The 24,894-nt window shown below is 34.9% G+C and overlaps 2 protein-coding genes across 2 annotated transcripts; one reads left to right on the top strand and one right to left on the bottom strand.

Annotated features, from left to right (window-relative positions):
* Positions 1 to 4,694: 4,694 nt before the first annotated feature.
* On the top strand, positions 4,695 to 17,801 carry LOC145569007 (uncharacterized). The gene is made up of 8 exons (XM_081628382.1): positions 4,695 to 5,226; positions 13,348 to 13,487; positions 13,616 to 13,715; positions 13,860 to 13,958; positions 14,681 to 15,028; positions 15,749 to 15,841; positions 15,922 to 16,128; positions 16,502 to 17,801. Exons 1-8 carry the CDS (start codon positions 4,885 to 4,887, stop codon positions 16,760 to 16,762), a joined length of 1,590 nt encoding a protein of 529 aa, XP_081484508.1. The 5' UTR covers positions 4,695 to 4,884; the 3' UTR covers positions 16,763 to 17,801.
* A 2,937-nt stretch (positions 17,802 to 20,738) lies between these two features.
* Positions 20,739 to 24,006, bottom strand: LOC145569006 (uncharacterized). The gene is made up of 3 exons (XM_081628381.1): positions 23,563 to 24,006; positions 22,318 to 22,388; positions 20,739 to 21,180 (listed from the first exon to the last, which is right to left on the bottom strand). The coding sequence occupies exons 1-3, from the start codon at positions 23,953 to 23,955 to the stop codon at positions 20,739 to 20,741; spliced, it is 906 nt and encodes a 301-aa protein (XP_081484507.1). The 5' UTR covers positions 23,956 to 24,006.
* Between the last annotated feature and the right edge of the window lie 888 nt (positions 24,007 to 24,894).

Raw genomic sequence — 24,894 nt, 5'->3', positions numbered from 1 at the left:
TTACCTACTAAAATATGATTATTAGTGCTTAAATTAAAAAGGGGAAGAAGTGTACTGGCATTATTAGTCATGTGAGATGTGGCCCCGGAGTCCATATACCAACCGTTGTCCGGTGGTGTGAAATTCATCGAGGAATACGCACTGCCAAACTCTGTAGGAGTCATAGGGGGCCCATAAGTGGACGGGCCTGCTGTGTAGGCCTGCTGAGGTGACCCACGACCATATATGGGCCTTGATTGAAACTGCCCAGCAGTTGGAAAAGGAGCTGGTGGTATAGCCCACCCTTGAGGCCAAAGGGGTTGATGCCAATTGGGCCATTGAGATGGAGGGGCCCAAGTTTGGCCATTAAAGTTGGGCTGACCTTGTTGCTGCCAATTTTCGGTTTGTTGACCCTGTTGTTGGGGCGTACTTTGTTGCTGACCAGAAGAGGACCCTCGACTCGGAGTGCCGCGGCCTTTCCCTTTACCTCGTCCCTTGCTGCCGCCACCGCGCCCTCTGCCGGCGCCACCTGTTCCACGGCCAGCCGTGGGCTGCTGCTGCGATTGTTTCCCGGAACTAGTGGATTGTTTCGGCTGTGCGACAAAAGAGGATTGAGGTGAGGTATGGTCGTTTGCTCGCCGAGATTCCTCAAGAAGGAGTCTCGATCTAGCCGTGTTGAACGAAGGAAGAGGGTCGGTCTGCTGTATCATAGTAGCAACTGTGTCAAAATCTGTGCCAGTTAGGCCGGAAACTAGTCGGATTACTAACTTTTGTTCCGTCACGGGTTTATCAATATTGGCTAATTGATCGGCAAGGCTCTTGAGTTGTTGACAGTACGCCGTGACAGTGGGGAAGGTGCTTAGATGAAGAGAGTTGAACTGATTTTCAAGATAGACGGCCCTAGTGTTCTTGTTACCTTGAAAAATTTCTTTAATGCGATCCCATAGTTGTTGAGCAGTCGATTTTGGGGCTAAAATCGTGTTGAGAAGGTCGGTGGAGATCGTGCCATATATCCACTGCTTGACAATTGCATCGAGGCGCTTCCACAAGGAGTCCGATACATCCGTCGGCCGTGATACACTAGAGTCTATGTGATCTAGCACATTATACGCACAAGCATGATTCTCAAATAACTCCACCCAATTGGAGTATTGAACTTTCTCATAGTCAAGAACAAGGGGTATAGCATTCTTTATATTGCTCACCGCCAAGGCGGGGTGAAACTCCGACGTGTGAGGTGGCGGAGGTGGTGGAGGAGGGGTGTCATCATCCTTTGCCATGATAATTCAATGTAACAGTGAACTAAAAAGAAGGCAATTGAATGTGAATCGAAATCTGGGAAAATAAAATAGCCAAAGAAAGTGGAGCAGGGGAAAAAAGAAGTTGCGGAAACGTGACTAAGGTAGATCCCAATAAAAACAAAAAACCAAAGAAATTTGGAAAAAAATTAAAAAATTGAGATCTAAAACCTAAGCTGTGATACCATGTTAGATTTCGGGAAAACTCCTCAATCTGGAGTGTGTACCATTGATCAAATATATAGAGTTTACAACGCTAGGCATAATTACATTAGGAATCCTAGATACGATAAACATACACAATATACATTTAATATATCCTAATCTGCGACAAATATTATCCTAAATATAATATCTATCAAGAATTATAACACTATATATTACATAATAACTTTGACCACATAAATTTATGATGAAAGCAAACTTATCAAATAAATAATTGTTGAATTGATTTCATTACTTATTTATCATAATGTTAAATTAAATCTTTTAATATTTTTTATAAAGGAAAAATTAGCCTCAACACCCTCAAATATAGTTTAAGTGCACCCAACACCTCCGAACGTTAGACTAATTGTTGGCCTACCACCAACCAATCAAAAAGTTGTTTTATTTTTTTGAAGACCAAACAAATGTCGTATTACTTTTAACAATTTATATTAAATTGATTTAGAATTGAAATTTACCAAATCAATGACAAGGTGTGATTGTGTTGGGCTTTAATCAAAAATATTGTAGAAGTAAAATTAAGACCTGTCATAGATAATAGAGTCAAAAGAGGTCATAGATAATGTAATTAAGCCAAATATAATGGACCTTTAATCCAACAAATTAGGATTTTAAAAGAAATGGCAACTAAGGATCAAACGAAGGTGTCATGGAAGGAACGATGGAAAAATAAGATCATGAAGAAGGATAGAAGCAAAACATATATTTTTAGACCTAAACTTGAACTTAAGCTGAAAAAACCAAAAACCCCTGCTTGGTCCGTAAAAAGCCTTATACTACTTTGTCGATTTGGCCACAAGATTTTATACCTAAGTCCAGCCCAATTTCATTTTTATAAAATTTCTCTTCAAACTAGGATATGCTCCTTTCGTTCATGAAGAGAAAAAGAACGTATACTTCAAATCTGAAAAAACATACTTCATATAACATAACCTCAATGAACATTGGTTGTTGTTTTAAATACTACGCACACGAGTGCATCATCTAATTTGCAATGACTTCTGACTAAAGATGTTTGTTTAGGGTAATAATACCTCACCACGTGGTCCAATTTCATAGTGACACGCCCAATAATTAGGCAACACATGTCCTAATAGAAATATGACACGTGGCAAATATGAGAGTAACTGAATAGAGAAAAATGCCTCCATTACATGAGGAGGCCCAATTCCCAAAAGAAGCGCCAAAACGGTGCCCCCAAAGAACATGTTTTCTTACCTGATTGAGCCCTTTTTAGGGTACCAAACCCTATAATACACACATTTTCACCCCTATAAATACCCCAATCATAAAAGAGGCATTAAAGTGTTCCAACTTTTCTCTACTTTCTCTCTCTAAATATCTTCTTTTTTTTGTTACTAACTTAACCATAGGAGCCGAATATTCCGTCATATTCACGACTGGTATCTGTCATATCTTCGTTTTTTGGTTATTAACTTAACCATCAGAATATTTATTGTTTTGCAAGTGTTCGCGATCGTTCGAGGCATATTCACGACTGATATCCCGAGGGATTCCAAAAAACCCCGAAATAATGCTTATTTACAACAAATATATCTATAAATAAACCTTTAAAAAGTCCAAACTTTTGCTATTGTTTCTGATGAACATTTGTTGACCATTATGCTCCTAATTTACTGGTTGAAAAGACATTATAACCTTAATTGTGGAGAAGATTTAATTATTGCATGCCTTGCCACCTGGATGCAAGGTGTGCTTGTTTTGGTGTACGTGTTAGCTCCTTTCTTCTACCTCTATAGATTTCTAGTTTATGCTTTTTAATGGCTTCGAAATCCTTATTGGCTTTGAAAATTTTAGATGTAAAGCTTGATTTGATCATTAGTGTCGCTGTTGGGCGGGTTGGTGTAGTCGAAAGATGGTAGTGTGCCGGTGCTTTTGTGTGGGATGGTAGTGAGTTTTATTTGTGGTGTACAGTGACTGTATTGGTTAACACTTATCGCATAGCTCCTATTGGTTTAGCAAACATATAGGATGAAAAATGTACCATATATGTATAATAGGTGACAGGTGGTAAGTAATTTGGGGAAAAATATTCAACCCATAGGATGGTAAAAAGTACCATGACATGCATAATAGTACACAAAAAGTACTATTCAGACAACTTATACTTTAATAGTATATTATACATGCATAATAGTGCATAATGGTACATTATAATGTACCACGGTAGAGTCAGTTTTTTTTTTCAAAAACTTGCCAAATTTACATTTTTACCCTCCTATATGTTTTGTAAATATATAGGAGCTATGCGCTTGGTTAAGTATTGGCGTATAGCGCCTATATGTTTTAGAAACATATAGGATGACAAAATGTACCATTACGGCTTAATAAGTAACAGGTGGCCTGGTAGGTATTTTAGGAAAAAATAATCAACGACATAGGATGACAAAAAGTACCACCACATGTATAATAGTACACAAAAAGTACTATTAATACAACTCATACTTTAATGGTAAATTATAGTACACAAAAATGTACCATTATAGAAAAACATCAAATGAAAAAAAAATAATAAAAACCCCATGCTACCCTCCTATATGCATGCTAAACATATACGTGCTATGCGCCTATATGCACTCCACTGTATTCAGGTTAGTTTTTTGGATTTGCATTTAAATTAAATTGGTTCAAGTAGTTTGTTGCTATATTTAATTACAACTTTGTGGCATTAGTCGTTAAGCTACATTTGTTCATTGACATTAAAAAATCGCTTATTACAATAATAATTTTTTAAGGTGTTTTTTCCTAATAATTCGATCTCCTTTTTTTAACAAGACCTAATTATTTGATCTTTAAAAAGTGGTATATGATTTTTTTTTTCTAAATTATTCTTAACATGTAAATAACACACAGTATTGATCTTTCCTTATTTGTTTCAATGGATGTTTTTAAGAATATTTTTTTTTTTTAAAATAATGTTCCGACATTATAGGGATAAACATTCAAGTGGATAAGTGAAAGATATACATTAACAAAAATAAAAAATCAAATCCCTTCAAAAAAAAAAAAAAAAAAACATATACAATTAAAAATATAAGATAATTTTGCCAAATAAATAAGATAATATTATTCATGTATTATCAAGTGCATAAAAATCTCATGAATCTACAATCCTCATAGTTTCTGGTAAAAAAACAACTCTATTTTTGGAAAGCCCAACAGCCAAAAATTGAGAGACGTGCAAGCAACTAAGCAAGCATACAACAAAACTTTTGCTCAGAACTGAAAAACTAACCTTCAATTTTACCCAAACCCAGAAAAAAATACAACTTCTTATTACAAATCAATCAAAACATTTCAAACAAATTAAACCAACAAACCAACCAACCAAAACAACTTCTTCTATTCTCCCACAATTATGCCTCCATCAACACCTCCGTCATCCCCTCATCGTCCCATCATCTCCGATCCTTCCGACACCGCTTCTTCCGAGCATCGCCTTCGCGAGGCGGAGGAGCGCCTCAAAGAAGCCATCCAAGAGCTCCAGCGTCGCCAGCTTAGTCGCGCCGCTACAGCTGCAGCGCGTGGACCTCACTGCCCTCCCTGCGATCACCCTGATGACTCCTGTGTTGCTCACGCCATTGGTAATCTCTGTCAGAGCTTCCTTCTCTCTTATGGCGTTCGTGTCGGTATTGGCATCCTTTTGCGCGCGTTCAAGCTTGCTCGTGGTCATTCTTACTCTTCCCTCCTTGATCTTAAGGTTCTACATTATGCTTAATTATTGTATTTTTGTTTTTTGTGTTGATTAATTTGTTTATGCATTGGTTCAGCTTGTTGATTTCAATTTTTTTTTTTTCTTCTAATTGCAATTGTTTGATTATTTCTTGTTGGAATTTGTGATCATGGAGATTGAAATTACTCAAATTAGGGTTACGAATTATAGATAGGAAGATAGAAATCCTTGATGACAATTCTGTATCGATGTCGAACAAGGATAATGTATGGCATTTTTATTGTAAGCTCTACTAGTGAGTACCGAGTCTTAGAAGTAAGGAAATGTGGTGACCGAAAAGTATGTTTAAATTGTCAATTGATGGTATCATTTTACTAGCTATTTTCGGCCTTTTCTTGATCATATCAGCCTCAAGTTTCATCATTTATGATGTTTAATTGGAAAATTTTGGGGTTTGTTAATTTGGTTTTGGTTTTGGTTTTGCCTTGGTCTTGTGGATATTTATATATAGAGGAGTACATGATGATGATTATGAATTTTTTCAAAATTCATACATCAACTTAGAGAATTGATTGTGGGCGTGGTTTCTAGTAGACCTGCTTTTGGGGATTAGGTAGGGGCTGGTTTGGGTTAATAGTGGGCAAGGTCATTAGTGGCTCGTCTTATGACATGTCAAAATGGATCTAATTGAAGTGGGTCATGAGTCCATAGTAGATTGATAATTTGATAGTGGATTGGCGGGCCAAAAAACAAGCAAAAATGTAAACTACACTTCATGTGGATATAGAACTTAGTTGCGACTATCCTGCTTGTATTTTGGATGCTATATGTAGATTAATGTAACAAACTCAATGTGTGGATTGAAGTTTTGTGAGTTCCTTGGGTAAGATTCAAGCTTTATGATAGCCCTTGAAATGTAAGAACAAACACAATGGGTATTTGTTAGTAACTTTTAAAGCCAAGCAAGCTGTGGAATACCAGCCAGTTATAAATCATATCAATGATGGCTTAGCTAATTATTTGTATGGACGATTATGGCATGCCATGTGATTTGAAAGATTCTATGGGAAATATGAATGCACCTTTGGGTTTTCTCTAGGGGGAAGCTGAATAAAGGGTAGAGACCCTTAACTTATTTTGAATTAGCATTACATAAGAGATATAGAGATGACCATGGGCTAGGCCTAGATAGGACGGTAGATTTTCCGTGAGGCGGTGCTTGGTCTGATAAGATCCTTATTGGATAAGCTTATAACTAGTATGCCACTGGTAGGTTTTGTCCATGGCGAATACATGGATGGGTCATGGTTTATCCATGGACGCTTTTATTATTTCTTTGATGATTTTATTATGGAAAATTTGACTTTAAACATAAAAAAAAAAAGAAAAAAGGTTTTTACCACCAAAACTTCTAAACTAGTATTTTACCACAAAAAAAAAAAAAAGGATTGCCAGCATGAGAAAAACAAAATCTGTTAGTGGGGCCCACTATTTGACGGTTTTGTATTTGCCACTTGATAATAATCCATTTACCACCTCACAACAACCTCTTTCGGCACCCGTGCCGGTCTTACCCAGTCACCAACAACAGCTCGACACCGGCTAACCCTTTCGCACAACCATCGGTGGGAAGGAGGGCATTTCAAGTAGGCTGGCAAATGGATCAGGTCGGGTTTGGGTCAGTTGATTTCGGGTCAGCTACCCGCCTACCCTCCAACCCGAACCTAATCCATTTAAGTTTTCGGGTTGAGAGCTCAACCTGAACCTAATATTTTTGGGTTCTGGTCAACCCGGAAATAACCCGATTTGACCTTTTTTTTTTTTTTTTTTTTTCTTTTTTTTTTGTGGGTTCGGGCAACCCGAAAGTAATTTGGTTTGACTTGATTTTTTTTTTGGGTTTAAATTGTTTTTTTTACCTAATATTAGCCTTAGCAACCTTAATTTATTTGAAACTTGATTTTCTTTTTAAACTGATATTCTCAAGCAAAACACCGAAATAAAGAAATCGATATCTAGAAACTAGTCTAATCAACAATTACATACCAAAATAAAGTCTACTGAATTACTCCTTCCGTCCCACAATAATACTTGGGATGTTGGGGTGGACACGGAGTTTAAGAAAACAACAAGTGAGTCCAATTTAAACATTTGTTCATTGTATAAAGGATTATTTTTTGTATTTATACATGTTGGTTGATTAATTCAAACTTAGTTGGAGTATATTTAGGATTATGGTTTTAGTGTTTCGGTTAAGTATTATCTGTTAGTGGAGCATTAGTTATTTAGTCATGTTTGTTTAGTTAGCGGGATAATGTGTTTAGTGGGCTTGAAATTAGGAGGTAGTTGTGCTTGACTTTTTGTTCCTATTTAAATCCGTATAAGTTTGGTCTTTAGTATGCAGAATATTAATCGAATAATATGAGTTTCATTTTCGGAGTCTTATCTCTTTCCTATCATTGTTATCTTTTATTGTTCTATCGTATAATATCTTATATTTCAACATGGTATCCGAGCCAATGGTTTGATCCTAAGCCTATCAAATAAACTTCAGTCATGAATAGTCGTGAGTGAAACAAAAGTATTAGTCGTGTTTGTTGTGAGTAAAAGTGTCGTGAGTTTCATCAAAAAATATTAGTCGTATTTCATTATTTATTAGTGTTTGTGAGTGAGTAAGCATGTCAAATGGTGGTATAAACTTGTCGCCACAACCCTTAATACCAGTATTTAAGGGTGAGAATTACCATCTATGGAGTCTTAAGATGAGGACTCTATTCAAGTCTCAAGAGTTACGGGACATTGTGGAGCAAGGGTATGAAGAGTCGGAGGAGGTTCCGACTACACCAGATCAAAAGTTGCGAGAAAATTGAAAAAGAGATGCAAAGGCTCTTTTGTTCATTCAATTGGCATTGGATGATGAGATTTTTCCACGAATTTCCGCTGCGTCAACGTCCAAGCAAGCATGGGAGATCATCAAACAAGAGTTTTTTGGTGATAAAAAGGTAATTACTGTAAAATTACAAACTATTTGTACTCAATTTGAGAGTTTAACAATGACAAAGAAAGAATCTATTCAAGATTATTTGTCTAAAGTATCCTCAATTATTAGGCAAATGAAAATATATGGTGATAATATCTCAAATGAGACAATCGTGGGCAAGGTATTAAGGAGTTTGAACGGTGATTATAAGCATATTGTGACTGCAATTTTAGAGTCTAAGGACATATCAACTTATACATTTGATGAGTTGATGAGTTCTTTGATGGCTCATGAGAAGAGAATGGATAAGTATGCCGATGAAAGTGTCGAAGAGAAAAGCCTTTCAAGTTAGAGGAAAATTGTCGGATGGCTTGGCATTATGATGATAAAGGACGTGGTCGCGGTGTGGGTAGTCGAGGTCGTGATGGAAGTGGTGGTCGTGGTTGTTCATCTATGAGTAGCATTCAATGCTATTATTGCAAGAGGTACGGTCACAAAGAAGATCGTTGTTGGGATAAACGAAGAGACGAGCAAGTTGGTGATCAAAGCAACTATGCTCAAAAGGTCGAAGAGGAAGAGACTAAAGCTCTTCTAAAATCTAGTGTCGTGGTTGTGAAAGTCGGGGTTGGGGTACCTTGAATGTCGAGATCATTAAAGTGTGTCGAGTTCAAGTCGAAGGAGTCCGTCGTCGTAACATGGTCGTTGAGGTTTAAGCATTTGTGTGTGAGTTTGAATCAAGGGGGTGTGTTGGTTGATTAATTCAAACTTAGTTGGAGTATTTTTAGGATTATGATTTTAGTGTTTTGGTTAAGTATTATCTGTTAGTGGAGCATTAGTTATTTAGTCATGTTTGTTTAGTTAGCGGGATAATGTGTTTAGTGGGCTTGAAATTAGGAGGTAGTTGTGCTTGACTTTTTGTTCCTATTTAAATCCGTATAAGTTTGGTCTTTAGTATGCAGAATATTAATCGAATAATATGAGTTTCATTTTCTGAGTCTTTATCTCTTGCCTTTCATTGTTATCATTTATTGTTCTATCGTATAATATCTTATATTTCAACAATATATTGTAAGTAAAAGTGGGGGTGGGTGGGGGTAGTGAGGAAAGAGAAAATGTAGGATTTAATTGGGTTTTGGGGTCCCAAAGAGAGAATAGGAAAATAATTTTTTATTAGTGATCCTATTCCATATTTAGAAACGTGTCAAGCATTTTGGGACGGACGCAAATGGGAACTGTGTTAAGTAGTAGTCTGGGACGGAGGGAGTACAAATTAGAATTCAAAAGCACCAAAATTTTTAAAAAGACTTCATATAACATAGTTCTTGGGACGATGTATCATGTATGTCAATCCTTTCACACTATAGATCAATAATAAAATTGAAAGCAAGTTAACATCAATAATATATAACATGTGCAAATAAAAGTTAGAGTAACTCCAATGGTTGTAGTTAGGGACTTGCTTGCAAAATCAATAATTCCCTAGTTGTTAGCTTAACCATTGGAGCTAGCAAATTTGCTAAGTTAAACTTGCCAAAATAAAATGCTCATTGCACCAATTAAGCTTTTTCCATGTATTTTCTATCCAACGAATACTACTAAGCTAATAGCTAGCTATTGGAGCAAAAAGTAGCTAAAATGATAATTTGCTTAAAAGCTTATGTGGCATGGTAAACTAATTGTCAAATTAGCTTGCCATTAGAGTTGCTCTTAAAAGTGTTGAATAACAGTTAAAAAATAAACTACGTTACGGTTGAAATTATCATGATCAAGAACTAATTATCATACGAAGAAATAGACAACAAAAATTAGCAAAACACAATCGTAGAATAACATAAGCAACAAAATTTAACAACACGAATTAGCATTAACATTTGAAAATTAGCATGAACAATTGAATTAGGTCATTAAACTGTACTTAAAAAAAAAAAAACAAAAATATGTAAAAAAACCTGAAGAAGCAAAATATCTAGATTGATGAAGGAGAGGAACGCGTGGACTCCTGGAGGACTGAAGGAACTTTGAGTTTTTGATACTTTGATTGTTTGAATTTATCAGAAAGAAATCAAGGAATGAAAGATGAAGGAATCTAGAAAGATGAGGGAGAAAGACAGATAAACGACTCAGAGAATGAATGTGAGGAAATGAGGATTTTAGGGTTTTAGTTTTTATTAGATGGCTTGGTTTTGGGTTTGGGCGGAAGAATGAAGAGTGAAAAGGTTTTCGTGTCTTGAGGTTTGTTTAGTTTTTTTATTTTTTTTAAAAATTATTATTATTATTATTATTATTATTTTTCATTATTTAAAAAAAACGTATATTGGCTTTGGGTTATCAGAACGACCTAATTTTGACCCAAAACTAGTTTCGGGTTACATGGATCATTTTTGGGTTGAAATTTCAACCTTAACCTAACCAATTTAATTATCAGGTCGGGTTCGTATCGACTCATTTAAGTTTTCGGGTCAAAAATCTCAACCCAAACCCACTATTTTCGAGTCAGATTCGAGTCGTGTCAGCTTTTGCCAGCCCTAATTTCAGGGTGGGGGGACACGAAGGGGTGGTTTTCGGGGTTAGGGGGAAAGGGAGGGGGCCGAATTTCACGATGGGGGATGGGAAGGCGGGGCGTTTCGAGGTGGGGGAAAATAGAGGTTGCCAGTTTTGGGTGGTGGAGTAGGAGTGGGGCAGTTGTCGATGGGGACTAGGGAGGGGACAGTTCGTGGGAGGTGCAGGGATTGCCTACCAGGGTTTGGGTAGGGTGGGGAAGGGGTGCTGGGGTGGTGCTAGGGTGGGGAATAAGGTGTCGGGGGTTAGCTGGGGTGGAACAGGGGTGTCAACATCGCGGTGGGGATGGGGAGCCAGTGCCGGTGGTTAGGATGCAGATCCGAAGCCGGTGTTGGAAGTGGGGCTGATTGGGTTGGTTTTGGGGTTTAGATTTTTTTAACTTGTTATTGCCAAATAATATGGTGACACGCAGACATGGTAGACCTTACTAATGGATTCCATCTCAACATCGTTAAGTGGTGGTGAAAACCAACTTTTTTTTATTTTTTATTTTTTATTTGGTGGTAAAATAAAACTTTTAGAAGTTTTAGTGATAAAAGCCAATTTTGTGTGTGTCTGTGTGTTTTTTTTTTCCCTTTTGTATTAAATGTTAAAATTTCCTTTTTATATTTTGTTTTTAAAAATAGAATTTACATGCATTAGTTTTGATTATTAATGAAACTTCTATATCAATAAACCCTACTAAGCACCTTCGTGGGATTTGAGAGGGTGGAAGAAGATTTATGTGCATAATTCAGGGCGTGTTCTTTTCACCCGAACTAAACTTATGAGACTTGATTGGATCTGATGAACCTTGATTCCACCTTATTTTTACACTTTGTTGAACCAATTGACCTAATTAGCCCTAAAACATAATTATTTTTTTGGTGAAGAAAACACATCCTTAATGGCTATTAAGCACATAGATAAGGACATCTAATAAACAAAAGTCTAAACTACATTAAACAATGAAAATTTTGCTAGCAAAATGGGTATAGATCTACCTTGCTGCTTTTGTTAGGTAAACAAAATGATTCATTCTCATTTTGCTAGAAATTTTTTTGTTGTGTTGACCTACACTTTTAGTTATGTTATATTACCTGTTTTGTAGAACGTCAAGATAATTATTTTTTATTTATTTATTAATTAATTATTATTTTTTCGTATGTAGGTCTAACTACGTCCTTGGGTTTATCTGTTTAATCTTTGTCTTACTAAGGTTTACTCAAGTCACTCCGAACATCACTTTTTTTTGTAAATATGTGTATACTTTTAGTTAGAAAATTCGTGTGCACAATTGCCAGTTTGTAGTGGATGATATTAAGAAAAAAATAAGAGGTAAGGAGAGGGATGCAAGGAAAAGAATAGGTATTGAGAGTTTATTTATTGGATTGGATGTTGGGGTTGTTTATCCCTACTCCCACATGGAAAGAATAAGTGAAGAGTTCTTTATAAGTTAGATCACATTCAATTAGTAAGTGAAGAGTTCCTTATAAGTACTTGGGAAAGCTTTATGTTTTGCGTAAATTGTTAGAGGTCATCATCCATATGCCATTTTCTATGCTTCTAAAGAGACCTTAATATGTGTCAAATTTAGAGAAGGGTTACTAGAGGTCAAATATATGTAATTTACTGATACAACAGGAAAGAGGCTCTTCTAGCCTCAAACTTACAACTGCAAGACATTTTTTGTTAGAACTTGGCATGAATTGCAGCCAAGCTTAGCAGCTAATGTAGTGGGGATCAAAGTATAACTTTACTACAGTCATGGACTGGTCCTGGCTTTAAAAATATATATATATATATATATATATATATAATAAAAAAAAAAAAAAATCATTGCATTACAGATATATCAGACATTAGGGATTCATCAACAAATTGGGTTTATAACTTCGGATTGATCATCATTTGAGATAGGAGGTGCATTGAGGTTGGCATGATTGTTTGCTTCTAGTGGCTTGGGATTTTCATGTGATAGAGCTTTGTTACATGACTTACATCTCTAGTATAGCTAGCAAACCCTGCTCAAGTTGCCTGATTCTTCTATACTCTATCGTTTGGTCGTACCACATACTATGTTTTCCATGTTGCTTCCTAATCTTCAATACCAAATTCTCTTGTGGATGTGACTTGGTAATCTCCTTGTAGTGATCCAGTGATCCCTTACAGTGTTTCACCATAGCCTGACATAGATAGAATATTAAAAAGATGGGAGAACTCTTTTAGATAGATTCCACAAAATATCCATGTGATGATATTGATTTTTAGCTCCACAAATTATCTGTGTGAAGATATTGACAATTGTTCACAAATTTTTGTCTGGATAAATAAACCTATGTCTAGCATTTCAATCATCGGTGGAAAATTGGTTAGGCTAAAGCTTTAGTTTCAAGTATTACCATTTATTTTTAAATTAGTTTGACCTTCATAGTAAAGGAAATATGCTATTATCATTTTGTATACTGAATTGCTATGGACAAGGAAATGTATCAATGATATGTAGTACTCCTCTACATTTACACTGGAAAATGAGAGCCTCATTAATTGATGGTTTTGTGGTAGTTGCTTATATGCTTTTTATGGAAATATGTCTTGCCTGATTTTGTATCTTGTTGGTTACTTTTGTCTAGCAACTTGTCTCGGAGAGGGATCTGATTGTTAGAGAGGAAGCTTGTCGTGTTGGGTTGGTTTTTGGTGGTTTAACTGGATCCTATCATGCCCTGAGATGTATACTGAGGAAGTTGAGGAGAAAAGAAACTCCTTTCAATGCGTAAGTTTGTAATTTGGACTACTTTGTATGTGTTTTAGTTGCTCATATTAACTGTACAGTGTGGTGTTATGTAAAACACCCCCAAGTATTACATATTGGTAACTTTGTTAAAGCTGATGATGGAGCAGAATCTTAGCAGGCTCTATTGCAGGCTTGTCAATCTTAGCATTAGATGATCCCAACCAAAGGCGTACTCTAGCTCTGTATCTTTTGGCCAGGCTGGCTCAGGTACCTTAATCAATTAAATTGTTTTCTTGTATATTGAATTCAGGCTGTTCCTGCTCATCTATGTTACTGATGTCAGGTGATCATTTTCGCAACATTGTGAGGCTTTAATTACATCTGATGATGTTTTCTTTCTTCTGCTACTAGTGTACTTACAACTCTGCTAAATCCAAGAACAAATTTCATCTATGGGGAAGCCACTGGAGACATGGTGATTCTTTACTCTTTGCTTTATCTTCTGCGCAGGTAATTGTGGTTTACCTGCATGCTAATTACATCTTTCTTTTCCACCTGCAAATTTTGTTTCATAATATATGTTGCGGTCATTGACACATTTTTTTTTAAAAAAAATTGTCGTCAGAGATGATTCTCCCCTCTTCTCCCTTGTTACTTGCTTTGCCGCATTTGATGCATTTGTTTAATAACTCAGCAGAATTGTAAACAAAAAAAAAAAAGAAAAAAAAGAAAGTAATTTAACATATGCACTACCCTATAAGATCAACCATTGTGGTGTTGTGACTTCTAATTTTTAAAGCAAGCTTTGTCCTCCTATGACATGATTCTTTCTGGAGCAAACATCTATTATTGCAAATGGGTGTTAACATGAAGTAGGTCAGTTGTATATAATGCCATAATTGCATTAGCTAATTTATCTTATATATTATCATATGCACTACCATGTAAAGTACATCAACCATATGGTACTGTGAGTCTTGTGATTTCTAGATTAAGCTATGTCCTCTATGACTATTTTTATTTCTTGTAGCGAACACCTAATATTGCTAATGGATGTTAACATGGAGTGGTTCAGTTGTGTTTGATGCTGTAATTGCATTAGCGATTCATTTGGTATCTGTTTTATCTGTATTATAAAGCCATCTTATATCATATTATTTTTACTAGACGTTCTAACTAATACTGACATTAAATATTATTATATCCATCTAACTTGGAGATACTTTTTTCAGGTCATGTATTCATTCATAATGCGTCCTGAGAGCTTACCAAAATCCTATCAAGATTTTATTCAGAAAACAGGGCCAGTGGCAAAACCTGTATACAAGGCTGTCCGGGACTGTTGTAGAGGTAGTGCGGTGGATGTGGCTTCATTGTCAGAATACTTGTCAAGTAGAGGGGTTCAAAATTCAGTGTCTCTGGAAGAGTTCCCTTCCATAATTCCCTGTTCCATCATTCATCCAAATACCCAGTCATGTTTAGCTCATGATATGAAAGCAGCAACAAATACTTTTAAAAAAACCTTTCCTCTCTATTTCTCGCTGACCTTTGTACCTTACGTGGTTCTGCATCTACAAAAGGTACTTTTATCTTGAGCACACATTTTCATTCATACTTGTGATTAGTTCATAGGAAAGGAAAATTACTGTGATATGGAACCTTCACACTTTAGACAGATGTTTCAATAACTATCCAGTTAAACTCTGTTATGTTGCTAATTTTGTTCAGCATAGAGATTGGAAGTTATGGGAAAAAGTTCTTTGAGTTGGGTATCTTGCTTGTGTAATGATGGTGCTGACACGTTATCTTTTGGGGTTCATTTTGTGTAACCTCTGCTGAAGAGTGCTATGTCGTTGATGGATCAGTGATTTAGTGTTACCTTAGTCATGGGACACTTTAGTAAGAGGAGTGGGTACAACTGGTACAAGAACACAATTCGTGACCTAGTTTTGTTAAACTAAGAGTGTATCATGTACCACATAACAATTCGTATGTTTTGAGTTGTGGACTTGTGGTTCATGGAGACATCAGCGAATTATTTCATGCTGTAAATAAAAATGGTTCAATAATATAGTGATCACAGGATGCTAAACTGCTATTATATAGGGACTATAGTTATCTTCTAGGCTGGATACATTAGTTTGAATTATAATAATAATGAGGGACTTTTTGTAAAAGTTTGACCAACACTCAAGCGGCATGTTAAAACTGGCTGTATTTTCGTTACTGTACAATTTTGGTCAATTTCATTAAACTAGCTGTATATTCATTACCTGAAACAAAGTTGCTATCCATTGTAGTTCTTGGAAACACCAGCTCAAACTAGTTGGCGTGCTTCAAAAGAGGCTGTTCGCTCAACTACATTCTTGTCAGCATTTGTTGGGATCTTTCAGGTAGCCTCATCTCTCACTTCTCTGGAGGTATTTTATGGATCCTCTTGGCACACAAATTTGATTTCGCTCTTGAACTGCAGGCTGTAATTTGTTTGCATAGGAAAGTGGCATCACAAGACCACAAACTTGTATATTGGCTCTCAGGTGGACTTGCTGCCCTTTCGGTGCTGTTTGAAAGAAAAAGTAGGCGGAGTGAACTAGCCTTGTATGTTCTTCCGCGTGCTGGAGATTCTTTATGGTACATATTGGTTAATCGCCATTTGCTTCCAAATATTAAGAATGCTGAGGTAAGCTTCAACCTCTAATTTTCTTCATTTCTGGCTTCATCTATTTCTACTCCGTATATCTTTATTTTGATCAAGAATTTTATGCCATTATAATTTATAATCCATCCATTTTTAAGATGAATGACCTTCTATAACTATTTTTGTTTGTTTTTCCCAAAGAAATCTTACTTGCCCAAACTATCAAACCTTGTTCCTCAGCTTATGCTTATTGTGTTAGCTGGAACAAATTCAGATATATAGATTGTGCTTGACCGATTCTGGGATATTTTTACTGTCAGCCCTTGTTTTTCCAATTATGTTGTTGGTTTGAGGTTTATTTTGGGTGAATTTTTATTTTTTTATAACTAGCTACAATTCCTTTTGCTTTAAACAGGTGGCTTTATTTTGTGCTTGTATGGGTGGGATCATGTATTATTTAGAGCATGAGCCGGACACGATGGCTCCATTTTTGCGGGGCATATTACGCCGCTTCTTGGCAAGCCGAATTAGTAATCCTAGTCCTCCACCGAATCGTAATGCTTCATATGCATATTTACAGGCTTTCGAGGCCATGGAAAAGCCAAAAATACAGAAGGAAGGAGCTGCAGAGGCGGCTTCTGCCAAGTATAATCTTGAGGCTATTTCAGGGCTCTGAGAATTTAAAGATAATAACCTAGCTGTTAATCCTTTGATTTTTCAACACATTATATAAGCCATCTGTGCTACTATGTTAGGTCTGGTGCTTGAATTAGTATTCCAGCATCTCGTTAATTAGAGCTAGCTATTTAGAGTTATCTCTTCCACTTCTTCTAACCACAGTACAGTTAGCGGTCCAAAAGCGGAAGGGGTTTCATGTGCATGAACGATTAAATTGGGAATTATCTATGTTGATTCTTATGATAGGTTATTTTTTCCGGTGCAACCCGCTCTATTGCAATTAGAGTTGGCAGTCTTGGCACATGTTTCATGTTGTGCTGTGTCTTGCTCATGTTCGTGTTTAATAATAATTGGGTTGAGGTTCCTAAACACTAGCTTAAAAGTATCGTGTCGTTTCATATTGACCCGTTTAGTTAAATTTGTCAAAAACCTCAGTTACATTCTTTTCTTGGTTAGTCTGTATCGTATAGTATTATGTTAAATAAATTGGTCTTGTTTAGAAGAGTTATCATCAGCTCTATAAATGATTGGTTTTATATTCCTAGACAAGTTGAGTCGTGTTTGTAAAATGTTGGAAAAGTGGGTCAGTTTGTAAAATGGCTCATAGCAAAGGATTACTGCGGAGTATTAGATAATTTCCCAGATTTCCAAGAGTTGGGGAATTTGATCTGTAAGTGTAACTACTGGTTATCATCAAAGTCGTATCAACATTCTAATGTAATACTCCCTCTTTTTTTTTTTTTTTTTTTTTTTTAAATGTATCATTTTTATATTTGGTAACTTTATACTATATTTTATCATTTCTCTCTCTTATTTTAAACCTCACTCAACTTATTTTATCATTTCTCTCTCTTCTATGGTCCCCACTAAAATAATAAAAATATCTATCATCTTTCACATACTTTCTCTTTCATATCCACATCTTTCTTTTTACTATAATAATTTATTCACCCACTCACAATATTATAATACTCTCCTAAAACTTTGTGCAATCTAAAGTGATGCAAATAAAAAAAATGGAGGGAATATTTCACAAGTTCAATTTTTGATGCTTCTTATACCATATCTTAGATTTGCAATTAAATTGTGGTATTCTTTTCGCTCTTATGATCTTTATCATTGGTAATGTTTTTTTTTTTTTTTTTTTTTTTTTTCCTTCAAGTACAGCTAGTTGTATCCTGTGCGTGGTATAACAGTAGGATCAATGTCCATTTGAAGACTCTGAGGTTTTGTTGGCTTTTTTTAGAGGCAAATATGATAGTGGTTTACATATCTGACATCTCTCACATTTTGGTCCGCCAAATTTCCTTTCAAGTTTAATATGTTATGTATTGTGCTTATGATGTTTGATAGACCTTTGGTCTTCACAAACCTGATATTTTTTTTTTTATTATTTTTTTTATAAAGAGTCATTAAGGACAAATGATATAAACAAAATTTGATCATAAGAGCTATCAAATGATATAGACAAACTTTCTGGTGACTACAACCCCAGTTATAGATAAGCTGGGGAATATTAAAGCTAACAAGGTGAAAATAATATAGTACACCCGCATGGTGCACTCGGAAAACAGAAAGACTGTTGTTTGATAAAGAACATACCGTGTTTGACAAATAACTTATGTTTGACAAAGAACATACCTATATATGTATACAAATTTTTGTATGCGGCTGGCCACATGGTGCGACAAGGGTTACTTGTAAGTTTTGTCAGGGGTTACTTGTAGGTGTTACTTGTATTTTTGTAGGTGTTACTTGTATTTTGGGTTTACTTGTAGGGTGTTATTAGTTTTGGTCGGGGGTTACTTATAGAGTATTACTGGTTTGGTTTGGGGGTTTGGTCTGGGGTTATTTGTAGGGATTACTCAGAATACAAGTAACACCTACAAGTAACCCCAGAATATAGGTAACACTTACAAGTAATCCATACAAGTAACCCTAGAATACAAGTAATACCCTACAAGTAACCCCTGCCGCACCATGTGACTTGCCGCAGTGAAAAACCTCTGATATATGTTTCATAATACGTTTGACAAAGAACATATATTCTGTACATTATAACTTATGCTCTTTTATCATATGTTTTTTTGAAATTTAAAATTTAATTTGAAAACAGGATCTTGAATTATTTTTAGTTAAAAATAATTTTGGAGTAAGAAAACTGAAATTATTATGGAAAGTTAAATTTTTGGAGAAAGATAAAACTATTTTAGGTCAAATGATATCTTAGGTAAAGATTTTTTCCGCTAGTGTGTAATTTTTCATGAAATTTTAATAAAGTTTTTATTATGTTCTTTTTGTAATGTCTTTATATTTTTTAGTAATGCATTTTTTTTTTTTTTTTTTTTTTTGGTGTTTGGAGAGCCACAAGGGTGAGGGTGAGAATCGATCCTAGGATCTCCTAGGACCGGAAAGGAAGCTCTAACCATTTGAGCTATCCCACACTCGTTTTTTTTTAGTTCAATGCATGTTCTTTATTAAATACAAACATGTTCTTTTTCAAACATCTGAATATTTTTTCCGCCTTTTTTTGTTTAACCGGGTGCACCATCCCAGATGCACAAATCATGCATTACTAATAAGAGCCATTTTCAAGTACAACGAATTGGTTGTATTGTGTGTATGATACAACATCTCTATCTTTTCACATCACTCCCTCATAATATTCTTCGGTTCTCTGCTTAAATTTTTTTTATGGGCTTGTTTGGTAAATGACTTTTCATTGGTTTTTTGATTGGCTTTTGGCTTTTTCATTGGGTCAAACATTCAAAATTTATGTTTGGTAAATGGCTTTTTCAGCTAGCTGAAAAGCTGGCTTTTAAGCCAAAATGAAAAAGCTACTTGGAGTAGCTTTTGGCTTTTAGCTACCTAAGTTACTAATAACATCCAACAACCAATTTTACTAAACATGTTTTTAGACTAATAAAAAGTCAAACAGCAAAAAAAAAAAAGCCAATACAAACAGGTAGTCAAACCAGCCGATAGCCAACAGTCAGCATCCAATTGCCAAACAAGGCCTATAACTTGGACACTTGGTGTAGAAAATTCGTGATAATCTTTAGTTTGCCCTTGGAGAGGATCCCCTAGCTTGACCCTTGGATTAGGGCAGAGTTATCTGAAGCCTTTGAGGCTTTTGTTGTCTCGTTATGATAATGCTTTAATAATTACTATCTATCTCACATTTTGGTCAGCCAAATTCCTCCTAAGTTTATGTACTGAACTTTTAGACTCGGCATACCTCATTTAATTTCAGGGAGAATCATGAAAGCAAAATTATACACGGAATTTGATTACAGGTTTATAACTTTAATCAAATACATTAATACACAACTACGCATTCATGAGGAAGTATTAATGCAGTGTTGTTATGCTTTTGTAAATACATAACACATAAAAAAATATTATAAAGTACATGAAAGAGAGAGAAAGAAGGAGAGAGATAAGTATGTGGGACCACTTTTAATATACCACTGAAAGTTAATATAATACCATTAATTATTTAGTGATATTATATATGCACTTAGTTAATACCACTAAATGTATACATAGTACCACTGAATGCATACATAGTACCACTGAAATATTCAATGGTACTATTTGATCACCCAATGATACTATTGATCACTTAATGGTACTACTCTAAAATCAAAAGATACATTACGTGCAATCACACTCTTACCCCTCGTTATGCATTTGTTCTTGCATAGTGGGACTCCCTTTAAACAAGCTCATACATTCATATTACACGTATATCACTTTATAACATAAATTAATTGTCTAATGAAAAATTGTGACACATCCTATGTCTTTATTCTTGAAAAGAAAGTACTACTTTCTTGATACACACGCATACTTATACATATAATTACCTTTTTTCATATAAAAGTTATACTTACGTTCTCAACTAGTAAGTAACAACTAATTAATTAAATCCAGATCGTATTACATAGGGTTTCAATTTTAAGATGATTCTATCATGCTCTTCCAAATCGTCGTCCTCTTTGTTGATATGAACGTAACGCCTTAACAAATTCATCTTCTCCAAAATCAGGCCAAAGTGTATCAGTGAAGTACATCTCACTATAAGCTGATTGCCAAAGATAGTAATTACTTATACGCAATTCGCCGCTTGTTCGAATGAGCAAATCGGGTAATGGCATGTTCGTAACATTAGTTTGAAGATGTTCCTCAAATAAAGACTTGGTTATATCTTCGGGTTGAAGAAGGCCATCCTTTACTTTGGTAGCAATGTTTTGACAGGCATGTACTATATCATTTTGGCCACTATAACTCATTGCTAAGACAAGATGAATCCCTTTGTAGTCCTTTGTTTCTCCTTCGATTTCTTCAACTGCTTTTCTTAAGGAATCAGATAGTGGAGATCTATCTCCAATCACAGAAACTCGTCCTCCATATCTGTTTATTTTAATATGTCAGCACAAGAAAACTCTTAAGGATTTAAAAAAAAATATTCATGGGCAAAGTTATACTTTGAAAAATGAAAGTTGCATATATAAGATAGAAGCAGAGATTCCTGAAGGAGAGCGAGTATGAAAGATGCTACTCTTTCCGTGTTTTATTAAGTGTTACATTTTGATTAAACACGTATGTTAAGACATAAATTAAACCATTAATATATCTTACTATATATTAGTAAAATATAGGAAAATTCATATTGTGAAAGTGTACATTATAACGAATCCAATAATGTATTGTACAATTATATTTGTTTTTTTCTTCATATTTTCAAAACTATTATGTGAAAAGTGAAAAAAGTCAAAGTCTAACACTTATTAAAACATAGAGAGAATAGTGTGCAATCACCACACATTAAATAATTAAACAAGATGTCATGATTACTCGTACTATTTATAAATAGAATGTCTGGGTATTAGTAAAGCCTTTCAATTACTAATTACTTATAACACTAAGGACTTTTTTTTTTAGTTAAGAGAGCCACAAGGGCGATTGATGAGAATCGATTCTAGGATCACCCTGAAAGTCTGGAATCGAGAGGAAAACTCTAACCACTTGAGCTATTCCTCACTCTCATAAGACTAAAGAGTTATTAAATCAAGTGTGCTGGTTGGATTCGGATCAAATCTCTTAAAGTCGGGTCATATCAAAGTTTGGTTATTTAAGAACTTTAATTAGGTCAATTGTTGGATCAGATCTTTTTAATTAGGTCTATTTGAGTATTTTCAAGTTATCATGCCATCTCAATTTTATAGTTCCAGGTGCAACTTGTGCAAGCTTAGCATGCATGCATGTCCAATTCAAAATAGTTGCTAAACTTGGGGCCTATTCTGATTTACTAAAAACATCTGAACTAAACTGAACTGATTGGGGTTGAACTGAAATGAGCTGAAATGAATTGTTTATGAGAGAAGGAAATTAGAAACTGAACTGAATTGAATTAAACTAAACTGAATTAATTGAAACTGAATTAAACTGAACTAAAATTAAGTCGAACAGAACAGGCCTTGTAAAATAGAAATACGAGAACTTTATTGAATACATAAGAATTCTAAGTAATCATAAGGTGCTCTTTACCTACGACAAGTGCGTAGTAGATAGTACTTCAATGATCCTTCGAAAAGTTCGAGCAAGAAGTCAACTTCATCCTTGTATAAACAACAAAAACACAATATACGAATTAATTATTAATCGAGGTGTTTGAATACGAACTTATATATCATACTTACTCTTGTTTTATTTTAATGTGAATAGTTTATATCTTTTACATAATAATGTACTAACATTACATGTATTATTTGTTGTGTGGGTAACTGGACAAACTGTTGAACTAATAATATAGAATTGGGAAGGTTGCTTGCTATGATAAACATAAAACTACTAAAATTAGACGGAAAAGTCGTTCTCTAACAAGGAACTTTCTCTGTTTTTTACTAACACCTTGTTTTGCAGGATGGGTGGCTTAAAAAGAAAAGCGTCCTACCCAGTTGAAATTGTATGGTTTTCGAATAGAAAGTCTTTATATGGTTCTACCCCTAATGTTCTAATGTGTAACTTAGTTTATGATTAATTTAGAATTTTGCTGTTGTTATAAAAAAAAAAAATTAAATTAAATTAAATTAAAAAAAAAACCTACTAAAATGATGAGAGAATAAATCAAAGAACAAAGTTTCTGACTATTTCAATACTCTTATAAAAATATTATAAATAGCAAAAGTCTAAGACTTAGGAACATGATTCCACTATCCCATGATCTTAGCAACGTAACAAATTGACCTACTAACAAAGGTTAAGTGACAACACCTTAAACTAATAATTTCCTAACAATACACCACTATCATTATTTGCACACTACCAAATTTTTGTTTTTGTTATACATGGATAATTTTCTTCTTCAAATTTAATTGTACGTCTTTTAGGAAAGATAAAATTGGCCGCAAAACCTTGAAATATGGCTTAAATGCACTGGGCACCCTGAACTATGCATAGTAGCAAAAACACCACCGACTATGGTGTTAGGTGCGATGTGTGCCTTAAATGAAAATTTTCGGCCGCTTATTTCATCGGAGGAGGTGAATCCATGCGTGCTAAGTTGATGGAAAACTGCATAAATGTTCTAAAGAGTGAAGATTCACCTCCTCCTGGTGAAATAAGTTGCCAAAAATTTTCATTTATGGCATGTGTTGCATCTAACACCATAGTTGGTGGTGTTTTGGCTACTACGCAAAGTTCAGGGTGCTAAGTGCACCTAAACCATATTTTAGGGTGTTGTGGCTAATTTTGCCTTTAAGAAATGAAGGTGACCTTAGAAATCAAACTCACCTTTGGGCGAAGCCAGTTCTCAGATGAGAACATAAAAAGCGAGATAATAGGAATATTCCATCTTCGACACAGAGTAATAATCTCCCCTAAAGTCGCAAGACCAGCTTCATAGCCTTCAACAGGTATAAGCCCTCTCTTCTTAGCCCACCTCCGATTTCCATCCAATATCATAGCCACATGTCGCGGCATCAGTTCGCGTCGTAGCCCCTTTGGTAGCTCACCATCACCTTCAATATTACCATCCAGCTTGAATGCTGATGATAACATGTTCACAAATTCCCTTTTATACACTTGTTCTTGTTTCTTTTTGAGAAATAAGAATAATGGCATGCTTAAAATCCAACTTGGGATTATTGACATGATAATTGACCATATTTTTATTAAGATTCTCATGTCTCCAATTGTTTTTCTCTTTCTTTGGGTTTTAGAATTGGTTGGTTTTTTTCTCTTAGGGCTTTATTCTAAATCAACTAATGTCATGAGTATATATATACATAAAATATAAGCTTATGCCTTAAAATTGCTACATGCATGATTTCATTAAGTGATCTGTTACGTTGACCTTTTGAGGCATGTGCCATAGTGAGTTGTGAGTCTTGCGGTTTGAAGCAGAAAAACTGATTCGATTGACCTAACCTTGTAGTTAAAAAAAAAAAAAAAAAAAAAAAAATTTCTGATTCAGATTTTAACTTGTATGGTTACAACAGTTAGTATGACTCAAATTTAAAATAAACCCGATCCGTCCTTATTGACTCTGACAATATAGATACTCGAATTGACAACCCTACTTGTGATTGATCTATTGTAAACAGTGAATTTATTACTTGTAAATTAAAGCACATTAATGTTGAAATTATAATAGAGAAAGGAAAACAAACATGTACTACAAGGTATCAAAGACACTCATGAAATTTAAGGCGTGTTAGGCACTAGCTTTTAAGTAGCTTTTAGGTAGTTTTTAGTGGTTTGACTTATTCAAATCATTACTTAGTAAAAATTATGAGTGTTTGGCAATGTAGTAGTGGGAGTAGTGTTTAGTTGTTGGAGTACATTTTGTGAAAAATTAATTTTATAAGCTTTTGTGAAAAGCTAGGTAGCTGTTAGAATTTTTCTTCTATATTTGTAGAATTTTACAGCTAACAGCCAGTGACAGGTCAGAATTTTTAAGTGAGGGGGGCCAAAATCATATCTATGTATGTATAATTTCATAACTATTGAGTTGATTACATTTACTAAAAAAAACAAATATTGTTAGTTGCAAAATTTGAACTCTTGACATCTTGTCCACTATTACATGGAAAAAAACCAACTCCTCTACACCAAACTTTATGA

The sequence above is a fragment of the Chenopodium album genome, chromosome 11 (assembly GCF_948465745.1).
Source record: "Chenopodium album chromosome 11, dcCheAlbu1.1, whole genome shotgun sequence".
NCBI classification, from domain to species: domain Eukaryota; kingdom Viridiplantae; phylum Streptophyta; class Magnoliopsida; order Caryophyllales; family Amaranthaceae; genus Chenopodium; species Chenopodium album.
This window is presented reverse-complemented; position numbering and strand designations above follow the sequence as displayed.

What these genes read in the sequence shown, in the direction of transcription:
- LOC145569007 (XM_081628382.1), top strand. Translation starts at nt 4,885, where the DNA reads ATGCCTCCATCAACACCTCCGTCATCCCCTCATCGTCCCATCATCTCC. An exon ending in CTTCCCTCCTTGATCTTAAG is followed by an intron (nt 5,227 to 13,347) that starts GTTCTACATTAT and finishes ACTTTTGTCTAG; the next exon opens with CAACTTGTCTCGGAGAGGGA. An exon ending in CATTTGTTGGGATCTTTCAG is followed by an intron (nt 15,842 to 15,921) that starts GTAGCCTCATCT and finishes CTTGAACTGCAG; the next exon opens with GCTGTAATTTGTTTGCATAG.
- LOC145569006 (XM_081628381.1), bottom strand. Translation starts at nt 23,955, where the DNA reads ATGAGAATCTTAATAAAAATATGGTCAATTATCATGTCAATAATCCCA. An exon ending in AGAACTGGCTTCGCCCAAAG is followed by an intron (nt 22,389 to 23,562) that starts GTGAGTTTGATT and finishes TGTTTATACAAG; the next exon opens with GATGAAGTTGACTTCTTGCT. An exon ending in CTACTACGCACTTGTCGTAG is followed by an intron (nt 21,181 to 22,317) that starts GTAAAGAGCACC and finishes TAAAATAAACAG; the next exon opens with ATATGGAGGACGAGTTTCTG.